This window comes from Marmota monax, unplaced genomic scaffold (genome assembly GCF_021218885.2).
Source record: "Marmota monax isolate L192 unplaced genomic scaffold, Marmota_monax_Labrador192_F-V1.1 WCK01_AAM20220418_F8-fsc00019, whole genome shotgun sequence".
Taxonomy (NCBI): domain Eukaryota; kingdom Metazoa; phylum Chordata; class Mammalia; order Rodentia; family Sciuridae; genus Marmota; species Marmota monax.
In genome coordinates, this window is record NW_026695242.1 from 22,810,415 (window position 1) to 22,823,860 (window position 13,446).

At 32.6% G+C, this 13,446-nt stretch overlaps 1 protein-coding gene across 3 annotated transcripts in view; it reads left to right on the forward strand.

The window, feature by feature from the left end:
* The window catches only part of Pcdh15 (protocadherin related 15), a 1,685,700-nt gene that overhangs the window by 926,509 nt on the left and 745,745 nt on the right, over positions 1 to 13,446 (forward strand). For all 3 annotated transcript variants that reach the window (XM_058578029.1, XM_058578030.1, XM_058578028.1), the window contains one exon: positions 5,021 to 5,139. In XM_058578029.1, coding sequence (XP_058434012.1) covers positions 5,049 to 5,139 — 91 coding nt within the window. In that variant the 5' untranslated portion in view covers positions 5,021 to 5,048. The remainder of the gene's footprint in view (positions 1 to 5,020; positions 5,140 to 13,446) is intronic.

The window sequence follows — 13,446 nt, forward strand, 5'->3', positions numbered from 1 at the left end:
GTATCTAATATATGTTTATAAGTGAATAAATAATCTAAATTTATACATAAATATACAGTAATGGAAAGATAGAAAATGATCTAGAAAGAGGGAATATGTCTGAAAGAATTTCTCAAGGTTTACTTTCCTGAAGTTTATATTGTAAAAGAAAAAAAAAAAAGATGATTCATTGGGTCAGGCTGAAGAGTGATAAGTATCCCTGAAGCCATGGAGCCATTATTGATGTTTCCCTCCATGCTGAAGTACAAAGCAGTTTTCCCAGGCAGTCAGTTCAGGAAATTCATGTTTGGTCTGGTGAGGTATGGTAACTTTGGAAAGCTTCATGTTTTCAGTTTTTTGATAGTTGAAGTTGCATTGAAAGGACCTTCACTTTATTCTGTCATATGGATAGCATATTTCTCACAAGACATACAGAGCAGTGACAAGTTTTATTTTTATAGCTCTATCTAGATTTTGTCAGAGAACATAAGTAGCTGGGGTTTGACTGAGCAGACTGCTGAAGGGCAGACTGCCTATGGACAGCTCCCACTTGGCTTGCTGCCTGATATGGCCGTGGTATGGGATTTCTCATCAAGATAATGGCAGTGGGCTCCAAGCTCGCCATCTTCAGAGAAAATTAGTGGTGCTTCACATAGCTGTCAGGGACAGAGGCTAAAAAGATAGTTAACATTGCTGAAAACATATTTGAAGGAAGACTGCTGAGGTGTCGGCCTTGGCTACTTTTGTCATATGTCACCATGGCCACCCTAGACGCAGGGAGCAAGGACGAAAGTACAAAAGCATAGCTTTCTGTACTGCCAGGCTTTGGGTTTATACTCGAAAGTGGAAGATAGTGAAAGACCTTTATTCTTTCTCCAAGAAACAAACAGGAATCTCACCTTAGGACAGCAGATTCCGTGGAGAATACTCTCACAGAGTTATTAGCACAATTATGATCTCCTTAAAAGATTCTCCTTAAGTTACATTATCAGAAAACATTTTGATTGTTTTGGGTAGTCCGAACTTTCTTTATTGAATGATAATTAAGTGTAACATAATAATATAAATGTTTTGAAAATGCTAGCAAGTGTATTCATGTCACTTATTACCTTTTTACACACTTGATATAACTTATGTTTATTGTGTTCTATTTTCATTTTGCTAGAATATTAGATCCATTAAAACAGAGAAATTAGTCACTTTGTTCATTGATATTTCCAGCTACCTAGAAGAACAAATGCTACCTTGTAAACCCTATTGGGTAAATACATTTCTTAGCATATAAAACACCAAATAAATAATAATAAACTTTATCATCTAGGGAACACAAAATACGTGAAATTCAAACTATTGTATTGTGTGTTGAGTAATTGTAGCAAAATATTTTTTAGAGTAAGGAAACCATATAAGTTAAATGTGAAACTCAACCTCTTACCTATGAGATTATAACTGAGAAAGCTACTTTATCCCAATATATTGATATTTATAAATATTATTTGCATATCAGTATTTAAAAATCATGTCTATTTTCTATACCAGAGTTTTGAATATCCCAATTGCTTCATAAAAACAAAATACAGTTAAAATTTTTATAGGTTACCCACCCACATTCTTTTTTGGAACTGGGCATGATTTTGATTTCTAGAACTTAACAGTGTTTTTTACAGAGATCAGGAGGAAAAATCTGTATTTAGAGAACATGGCAACAATTTGACATGGGATTTATAAAAATTCGTAAAGTCTATACCTAAAAATGAGGTATAACACTAGGTTAGAAGTGTTGTTTGCAATGTCTTTGATTTGTATAAATACACTCTGTAAGAGACTGAGTTTCATTTCTTGTAGAACATTTTTATACAGTTCTAGGAATAGTAAAGCTATTAATTAAAACAGTCTCTAAAGGATTTGACCTATTCCGACTTTCTTCATGGCAGAAGTAACATTGTAAAATGAACTGCCATCTGATTGGCATATTGATTACATATTCTTTTGACTGGAGAAACACAGCCTCTTTCTAGGAAGTACCTTTGCATTTTATCAGCATGTAGAAAATTGGGTTTTCTCTATGTTTTGGGGTATTAGGTTGGTTGACATTATGAGTTATGGCTTTTTTAAAAATTGTTATAAATGCTGAGCCTATTGAAGTGATTCAAATTGCTTTAGAGTTAAAGTCTATAAAATATAACAATAAGAATGTATAAAAGTGTTATATTTGTATTATTCAAAACAAGTGTCTCATAATCTCCTGAGTTATCTTATTCCTCAAGGTATTCACTAATTCTATAAGTGAATATTCAGTGTTTTCTATTGGAAAAGGTATTTTATGTAGGAGCTTTTTAAATGTTGTTTTCCAAAGTATAAATAATCTTCTATTAAAAATGTACAGAATCTCAAATCTGGTGGTTTTGTTCTTGGAGGCAAACTAACATCAGTGACATCAGTGATTTTAAAATGATGACCTATACAGTTGTTTCAATCTTGTGGCTTTGAAATGAAACCAAATTGGTGCGAGTCTGAAATAAAACAAACCATCATCTGTGAGAACATAACATTCAAAATAGAGTAATTAAATGGAAGTCAAGTCAGTAGAATTAGAACCCACAAAGGAACATGACTCCATCCTTTTGTCCTTTGCCAAGACAGTATTTCTCTAATTTTTTTTCTAATAAATATCATGACAATATTTCCTTTTTTAGTTTTGACACGCCTTTTATTTGTTGTTGTTCCTTAATGATGCCATTTTTGGAGGGGAAAAAAAGAGTTGAAGCAATTAATTGCACAGTTTTTGATAAGGGTATAATACTTTAGAAAAGGACATGAAGACTCCGTTAGAATTCAGGGGAACTGTACAGCTTCCATTCTAGACCTCTCATACTCTTGGAAACATTCTGGGCCAGTATCCTCTGAGAAAGTCTCCAGTCCTTTTCTGTGATGGAATGGACAAAGGTTTCTGACTCTCAAACTTTCCAGCCTTTTCAGCACCTGCCAGTTTAAACCTTTGAGCCATGACATCCTCTAAGAGCATGCTTTTCTTCACCAGGAAGATGGATGATATCTACCTTAGAGACTTTGCTAAAGACAGAGAAAATATATATTTGAACACTTTTAAGAGTGGGGAAATGCTGAATCAAAAATGACTCATATTAGCTATTGTGGTGTGCACACTTTGAGGTACTTTGCTAATCATACATTCATATAAGCTTATTTAAGTCTCAAAACAATCTTATGAATTATGTACTATTTTTATCTCCACTTGAAGTATGATTAAAGTGAGAGACATGCTATTTAATTTCTTCAGGGTCTTAAATAGTTAATTTGAAGAGTTTGAACTGAAAAAGAAGTCATATTCTTACCCTCTCCTTGCTATAACCACTAGCATTGGTCAATTTTTTTTTCTTTCTCTCTCTCTCTCTTTTTTTTTTAAACAGGAAAGTATGAAATGTTGTTTTCTATTGACATATAATGAATTATTCTTTAGATTGTCTGGGCTTAGGAGTTATCAGGGGCAGAGCACTTCATCAGTTATGAAAAAGGTGTGTGGTAGAGGTGGGCAGGTTAAAGAAGACCTGTTTCCCTTTTTGGTAAAACACACACACAAAAAAAATAGGTTCTGTATTAAATGTGCATGATCTAGTGTTGTGATTTGTGCAATTCAAGAATTGTGCCTCCTGTGAATTAAAACCCTTTGAACTTGTGCATTTAATATGATTTAATCTGTTATATAGATTCATATATAAGTTGTATGTGTGTTGTACAAATAAGCATTATAAAACTAGCATAAATAAACAAAAATAAAAGACAAGATAGAAACAAAATTAAAATTGTTCCTCTGTGTCCTCTGATGAACTTTATCCACGCTAGTCTAGCGAAGGGAGAATCCTGTGCAAAAGTAGGAACTGGAGAAACTCAGACACCAATGTGATCTGCCAAAAACATTTAGTCTTATAAAGAGCATTGCACAATCATCTAAATACTGGGCAATCACATAAAAATTTGGATGTCTGCCTTTTCCTGGAAAATCAGTAGACCTGGCAACACTGGTTTGCATTCCCCCATGACAACCATTGACAGAAGTTGATCACCAGCTGGTCTCTTTAGACAAACCCTTTATTCCCTTTTATCACAGCCTCTACCAACCCTATTGTCCATGTGGGCCAATTCATGTTTTCCCTTTGTTTGCTGTTCTGTAGGCATTTGAGTTTGGAACCTCTGAATCAGAGAAACAGAGTTCATATTCCTGTTCTTCTACATTCTATAATCAGGAGTATTTTGTGCAATTCTGTGTGAATAATTTTCTCAATTTATGAAGAAACTGAGCACGTAATTACTTCAATAAGATTTTCTGGTGTGTTAACTGGCTACTGATTTCTCAATCAGCTTTTTTTTTTTTAACTTAGAATTTGTAAAGGACCAAAAAAAAAAAAAAAAAAGAAAATTAAAATTAAATTCCTCAAAAATGCTACAAAAGACAATTGTATTAAAAATTGACAATTTTTCCTTAGTGTTTCTTGGCATAGTTAAATCAATCTCTGATCATTGCACCAGAAAGGAATTAGCATTTTAATGATTTCTTTTCCTATTTAATCATGTAAGATAAATTTTCATTGAAATTTTCATGTAAAAAACTATCAGCTAATTTACCATCTTAAATTGTTGTAGAGCAACTTACAATTTATAGCTGAATTATGTTATAGACAATGTAAGTTTAGCAACTTAAACTGATTAACATTTGATTTATCTGTAAGGTCTCAATTTTAAAGAGGATCTGTTTCTAATGTCATTTGTATGTTAATTTTTCAAACTATTTGCTTGCAAATTAAGTAACAGAAAAGATGTCTTTCCTTAGAGATTTCTTGTCTGCAAATTCATGTTGATAAAAGGTTCCAGTGCATTAAACAAGTGTGTTACTTTGTTAATGGATAGCATGGCACAGGTAATTAACTATGAAGTCATTAAGGCTTTTCAGTGCTGTGACAGTTTTGTTTACCTATAACAGATTAATGAACATATCAAATGATCTTTCTCCCTCTTGTTATTTTAGATCAACCTTGAGTGGATTTTGACAGAAGATGTTGCAACAGTTTTTTCTCTGGAAATGTTTAGCTTCGGGGATCATCATTGGCTCTCTCTTTGCAGCTTGCTTTGGGCAATACGATGATGGTAAGGCTGCTATTAGTCTGACCTTTAGAGCTGGCAGGAATTTCTGTTATTAAATTAAAAACGAAACACACCAGAGAAATGAATAGTGTTAATTTGTAGTTAAGTTTTAAAGGTTAGTAGCTATGAACAATAAGTTACCTTAACTAAAATAAGCTTACAGAAGTGGCATTGGATAAACTTTGCTGTTTAATAATTGCATTGCACTGTGGTAGAAAATCCAACATAAGATTTGAATTCTATTTAATTCTATTTCTAAACTCTTGAATAAATACAAATCTAGCAATACAAAGACAGCAAAATTTCCTTTTAGACAAGATCTCCAAGGGTCGAAGTAAAAGCCACGAGTTTTTTCAGTGTTAGTATTTTAATTGAAAATTGCATTATTATACCCACCACTATTTCATCTGAAATGAGTGAATAAAGATAATAGAGTTGGTGTTTGGCTTCTTCAGTCATTCCCTGACAGTAAGTCAGTCATTTTAGAAAGATATATGTCTGCAGGCTCTTTAGGGAGATCAGACATGTTATGTCCACAATGATTGAAATATGGCTTATGGATTTCAATATTGAAAAAAATCTGACCTTGAATAACACATAAGGAGAGTTAGAACATGTCTCTCTCTGTAGAATTCTTTCAGTTCAAAGGGAAAAAAATGAACAAAATTCTCTCCTAAAATTTTGCAGTTTCAGAAAAACTATTTCATTCTTTTTTGTTCAACTTTTCATGTGTTTACTCAATATTTGTTCAGCATACAAGGAACATAATTAACTATCTCATGAATATTGTCCTGTTATCTAGTTGATCTCAGTAGTAGCAAATACTGTGAATTTCTTATGTGCTTTGCTTGGCTAAAGTGATTAATCTTAGGATAGGTAAATTAATTTGATTTACCCAAATAACATTCAAGTTGTGCACATATTAAAATATTCTCAGTCTTCAATTGTTTGAGAGGTAGATTTTTGAGAGGAGGATGGCCAGCATCTCATTGGGGGGTTCTTCTACCCAGAGGAATCCCAGCCACCCTAAATGGCCACCCTAAATCTTAAGTATCTCAAATAATTAACAAATAATAAAAACAAACATTCAGAAATATATTTACAAAAGTGAAGCCCCTGATAGATCTAGTTCACATGGGTTATTGAATTAGAAACAAAAAGGCTCTGATGGATTACTTAAGGGGGTACATCAAAGGCAGGGGTAAGGTTTCAAGGGTAGAATCTTGCTTCCTGATGTCTTTTGGTCAACAGATTGTTTGACATATTGGCAGGTCATCCATCTCAGGTGCTGTGTGGGATCTTAGGCAGAACTTGAGGGGGAGGTTCACCTGCATCAGGTGATCAATCCCTGGGGGGGGGGGGCTACGGGGAGTTTGCAATGCCAGCCTATCCCCTAATTAGGCTATTATGCACAGCAGTCCACACACAGCCCACGGATGGCTCTACAGTAGATTTCTTGGGATTTGAAGAATAATTCACATTACTAACTGTTTTCATGAAATCAACAGCTTAATCCCCTGAATAGTCATACTAATTAGCACAAGGTTTACTTTACATCTAAATTTGTGGTTCTCATCTTTGTCATTTATAGAAATTGTGAATCTCCAGTCTAAAAACAAATTTTAAAAAATTAGCAAAAAATAAATAACTGCTACTTTGAAGCAAAAAGAAACAATGAGATTAAAATAGTATGACTTTATATTAAAGGATTGCATTTTAATTGCACTCTGGGTATAGATGACAAATCAGTGTGATGTGGGTTTTTTAATAAGTAATTCTATTTTTATCCATATTTAGTATTCATACTGAGCAAGAAAATATTCACTATCATTTTTCACATTAGACATTCTCAAACCATGTACATTTTAGCAATATGACTGGTATTATCAGAGGAAATCCCTCCTGGTTTCACCTATAATGCTATAGATTCATAATCTCAATGTAGCTGTTGATCTTCTGTTAAACTAGTCACTTAGCTTCCAATATAAGCTTGTCAGGTCACTGTTGGTTATCATATACTCAACTTCTTGAAGCAGAGGGTACCTTCTCACCCGACCACTGATAGTATGGTAGGTGGCCCTTTAGGCCCTACACACTTAGATGACTTACTTACACTAACAGTTAGAATGGCTTCTCAAGTCACTCCTCCAAAGGTGTGACTCACTCTTAGAAAGATTGAAGGTATGGCAACTATAGCAGATGAACTTAAGCTCTATATTGTGTTTTCTGGAGATTTCCTAATTGCATATGCATTTCAGTATTTCCTCTTTATACGCATCCTTCAATGTGCCCCTGAAGTAATAATATATTCTTCTACCTTTCCTCCTCCCAAACCAAACTGTTTACTTCTTTCAGATCTCCCTCAATTTCAGACTCTTTGGTATTAGTTTTCTTCTGTTGTTCAGTTATGTGTGACTAACATGGTTTCCATAGATGTTTCCTTAAAAAAATGCCTATAAAATTATGAACATATATTATGCAAGGAGGAAATCAGGACCAGGCAAATCATGACTAACACAACATTTGACTAGATTGGAATATGTAATATGGAAATATTAAAGCAATATTTTTACCCAAATGTTTGGGTTGTGGGTATATTACTATATTGAAGAAAGATAATGGTGATGATCATAAACAGGATTGAAAACAAAATGAAAAGTTTAATGAAAATAATGCTTTTGCCATAGATAATCCACTTGGATTAACCATTATGATAGTTGACAACAAATTTACATACACATTTAGGAGCTTCAGAGAAGAATGAAGGAAAAAAAATGTTAAGTTATCCTGGGACAACTAATAAGGTAGTGCAGGTCTTTGTTGCCAGAATAGTACCCAGGCTTTTGGATAAGAATGATTTCTCATTTTTTTTAATGCATTTGTTTACTTAAGGGTTTGGAGGAAATAAAAAGGTACTGTTTATTTAATACATATTTTATCATGAAATGGAATATTCTAGTGTTATCCAAATGTCTAAAATTGCTTCTAAGAAAGAGATATTGTATAATGATTATTGTCAAATTTTTATAATATTTTTACTAGAAAAAATTAGTCATGTTTTAAATCTTTTATTATTTCTCATTCAAATTGTTGAGATAAGTTCTTAGATGCAGTATTAAAATTTGTTGATAATCTACTCCATAATGGTCATTTCATTTGGTATATGATTGTATATCTTAGCCTGCATTAATAATATAAATTAAATTCATATTATTATATTTAATTTAAAAGTCAGAATCTAACTGGTATATTTAGAAAATTAGAGAAATTAATAGATTGTGGTTTATAATGTATTGACAGAAGTCTTATTCTTTTCCATAAATAGAACATTAAATTTGATAATATTTTATCTTATCTTTTAATGCATTACTGATCCTGACAATATTGGAATATATGCCCTGATCCCAAACTGAGTGTTCAGAGCCTAGAAAGGAGGAACCTTTGGGAAGCAGAGAAAGAAAGGTTATGGGCTACATTTTAAGTTATAGTGAATAAAACCTATTTATAATATAATCCTTATTTAAGCATTTGGTTTTGAACACAGGAATGGCCAATAAAAGGAATGTAGGGAAAGGATAAAAGGAAGGTCATACATGGATAATGAATGTTTTTTCATTTTTAATGTTTCCTCTATATTTTTATGTTTTTCATACTTAAAATATACTACTGCCAAGGAGGTGGCAGATACCTGTAATCTCTGGTATTCTTGAGGTTGAGGCAGGAGGACTGCAAGTTGAGGCTAGCCTGGGGAATTTAGTGAGAGCTTGTCTCAAAATAAATAAATCAATAAAAATAGCAGGGGATGTAACTCAGTGGTAAATCACCTCTGGGTGCAATCCCTAGTACCACAAATAATAAAAGTAAATAAGTAAAATATATTACTGCCAAACTCAGAGAAGTGTTTGTTTACAAATACATTATGAGAAAGTCTGAACCAAAGCATTGGAGGGTTTTTAAAATATGTATTTGCCAGTGGGAGGGGATATGCATGTGTACTGGAGGTGCATTTGAGAGATGGGGCAGAGAGATAGGAAGAGAGACAGTGAATACCTGTGATGAATAAAAACAATCTATTGAGAAGGGATTCTCCCTGCTCAAGCAGTTAACCTGGAAGCCAAAAATCTTCCATTTTGTCTTTCACCTGTTACATAAATTAGCATATTCCTATGATGTAAATGATGACAATGGGACCTTTATATAATGGACAACATGAACAACTATATAAAGGGATCATATTTAAACCCTGAAACAGTCAAAACACTTCCTGGTTCTCAGTGTGGTTATAAATAAGAATAATCCTCCCCAACTCAATTTTATTCCATTTTACATAGAATCTGGCATATGACCAATGTTCAACTAAAATTTTTACATTTATTGTTTTTATTATTTTTTTTAATTTTTTTAATATTTATTTTTCAGTTTTTCAGTGGACATAACATCTTTATTTTATTTTTATGTGGTGCTGAGGATCGAACCCAGTGCCTCACACATGCCAGGCAGGTGTGCTACCGCTAAGCCACAGCCGGCCCAAATATTTTCCCCTTTAATCCTTGAAGATTCTTGTTGTTTTCATTTTCACACACATTTTAGCATGACATTCTATTTCTAGGCATTTACATAAAACTATTACTATTTAATTGGAATAGCATTTAATTTATAAGTAGAAGAAAGATGACATTTTTACAGTAATAGAATTTTTAAACTATGAGCATGATAATGTCTTTCTTATTTAGCTCTTCTGTATTACTTCTTCAAAGATTTAAAATTTTCCCTTACTGGTTCAACTAAATTTTTTACATTTATTGTTTTTATTATTTTTATAAAGAATTATTTATTTGTCTTTTTAGAAACTGCACATTTATTTATAAAATTGTGCTCATGTATATATTCCTACATATATACACATAAATATTCATGTATATATTCAGATGACACTTAAACTGAACTTTGAGGACAAGCTCTAGGTTGATGCTTGTCCTTATGTAATCTATGGAAGGTCAGTGATGAGATAGAAATACCAATCAGTTAAAAATTTCACCTGTTGTAAGAAATTCCCAGAAACTTCATCTTTATCAATGGATCCAGGGGTCATGAAGTTGAGTGCTACTAACTTATACTAATTATACTTAAAAGTTTAATTATAATTAATTAAATTAATCATAAATCACATGCTAATGATAGAATCATAAGGAAAAAATACTACCTAATGAGTCAAAATACTAATGTTTTTTGAGCAAGAAGAATCCACAAACAGGGTCCTACTGCAAAAGGTGTTGATGGTTCATGTGTCCAGGTGTTTATGCACCATCACAGAGGACACTGTTACACCAATTCTCTCAATCAGGGAATATTGTGCAGTTGTTTGCAGGTCATTCACTCTGTCCCCTGGATTACGTTTGAAATATTTTTAAAATTCCTCCTTGTTTGAGCTCCCTATCATAAGATTAACACAGGTTGTCTTTCTTGTTTACATTATTTTTCTGTGAATATAGTGCAATGTAATAATTTCTCTTGAGTCTGTTTCAGTTATAAAATTAAAGATGATGTTGGAGACATCTAAGAACTTTTCAGTGAGCTTGTTTGCCCCTGAAATGTCTTAATTGCTCATTTAAATTTGATTCTTAATGCACAATAAATACTGAGCAAACATTATATGTATTATTATATGTATATATAAAATCATGCACATTTAATACACAAGTAATATATTTTTTCAAAAATAAAACCAAATATAACATATTGCTGTGCAGATTTGTTCATCTAAATACAGTTTAGATGTCTTTCCTTATTTACCCCTTCACTTATTCCATATTAAAAGGTGTATTTTTATTCTGAGAACTTAAATTCAAATTTTATGAGTAACTTTTTTACTTTCCCTATGTGAATATCTACAATTCCCAAAGTTATTCTTTTCTTGGAAGCTTTATAAACAAATGCATACATGATCTCTCTCTCTCTCTCTCTCTCTCTCTCACACACACACACACACACACACACACACACACACACACTCTAGATTATCTACCAGACAGACCTGTTTTTTAAAATGGTATGGTAAAAAGAATATTGTTACTTTCTAAGTAGGCTTCAGTAAAAACTTTCGTAAGCAAATCTTAATTTCATTTATGGATGTAAGCCTGCTTTGTCTGTTTTTTAGATTGTACTCACCCTTGCAATTTGTTCTTCCTCTTTACTAAAGGTTAGTAATCTTGTGTGGAAACTTTTTCCCACCCCAAACAGATTCATTTTAAAAGTCAAGGTTTGAAAGTATATGTCTTTTTTTCTTCAGCAATAATTTTTTTTAAAATCAGGTTCAATCTGTAACTTCCCTTAAGTTCTAACCTCCTAAGAAGAATACTTCAATAACCTTTATATATTTGAGTAACAGACTTCCATATATATATATATATATATATATATATATGTTTCCAGAAGGCAAGGGACCTAAAGAGATAGAATAAAATAGATCTCTTATAATTAGAAGACTAATGATTATATGTCGATTTTCTCCTCTCAGTTATGCTGTCTCTCTGTCTCATGTAGTGTCTCTCTCTATCCCCCCCCCACACACATATACATACACATACATATACATACACATGCTATTTTCTAGGTAACTGAAAATAGATAGCCAGATATCAATACTTCATACTCTTCTTTGCCCTGTTGACTCAGGGAAATGAATTAAAAGTCTAATTTCATAGTTAAGCAATGCAGAATAAATTAATAATTATAAGGCAGATTCTTCCCTTTGTGGCTGTACAATATTAAAAATTTGAAGTCATTGGAAAAAAATCACATCCTAATCATTTAAAAAGGCAGAACTAATTTTAAATATTCTTAATAGAAATTAAAATTGAACAAAAATGTAATTATAAACTTGCTTTGCTTGGAGTCATCAGTGCTTCGTACAACTCATAATAGAGGGACTTTTCTTAGTTGGATCTTTCCCTGTCAATTCTCTGTACCTGTTACAACCACTTCTTCATCAATTCCCTTAAGCTCTGCAATTTGTTTTTTCTCACAACTCTACTGAAACTGCACTCTCTAGGGTCTCCAATGACTACTTCCTTGGGCAAATCCCATCATTTTCTAGTATTTCAGTAAAAAGCATTATTGATCTACCTTTCCTGCAACTTTATATCTCTCAAAGGTTCTTTGTGCTGACCTTTTCTGAGTGTCTGCCTATTGGACATCTACTCCTTTTTCTGGTCTATAATTAAAAAAAAATTTTCATTCTTGTTTACTTTCCATAAGCAACAATATTTTATAATAAGCAAATTTATGTATTTTCTGAAAATGAAACAAAATCCTTTTTTTTTGCTAACTTCTATTCCCTCCAACTTCCCTTTCTCTAGCTGTGTGTCCACGGCATATACTTTTATTTTACCTTTACTCCACAATTTGGACGCTCTGTGGAACATATATTTAACTATCATGTGATTGAAAATCAAACTCCAAGAAAAGTATTAGAAAACAGTTCAGTTCCTGCATTCCTGTATAACAAGGGAGATTATCATGATTTATGTAATAATATAATCACATACAGTATATGTGTATAAGGAGAAAACACACCAAAAATTTTTTGAAGAATTTGGAGCAAAGATAATCAGACAATTCTTACAGGAAGAATTTTGAATTTTCATTTTAAAAGTCTTGAGAAGCATAAAAAGACTTAAGAAAAGCTGTGAAAAATATTGGGATGATATTCTGATTTGAGATGTACATAGTTATTTCTTTGCAATATAGAAGTTGGCACATGCTGGATTTTTTAAATATACTTTTAGTTTGTTTATTTAGTTTAGTTGTTTTGGTTTTTAATGGTGCTGGGGAATATACACAGTTTCTCACATGTGCTGGGCAAGTGCTTTACCACTTAGCCACACAACCCTATCCCTGTACATGCTGTTTTATAATCTCAGTCGTATAAGTTTAGATAGTAAATAATCAAGAGATAACAAAATAGCAGGCACTCGATGGCCATGATCATTATCCCTTTTTCCAAAATATGCAATAGCAGAGGACATTACCCACATTTTATAAAACCCATCAGCAGCCACCAGCATATCCTTATATATGTACCCACCTTTGAGAAGCAATGTGGCATGGGGGTTGAAAGTATGTACCTCAGAGGGAGCCAGACTGCCTAGATCTGAATTCTAGCTTTAAAAACTCTGTAGTTATGTGGCTATGGTTAATTCTTTAATCTTTCTTTCTTAAACTTCTTTATCAATAACATGTAACTAGTGAGAGTATTTGCCTTAGAGAAGTATTGTAAAGAATTACTTTATGTAAGGGGTTGAGATAAAT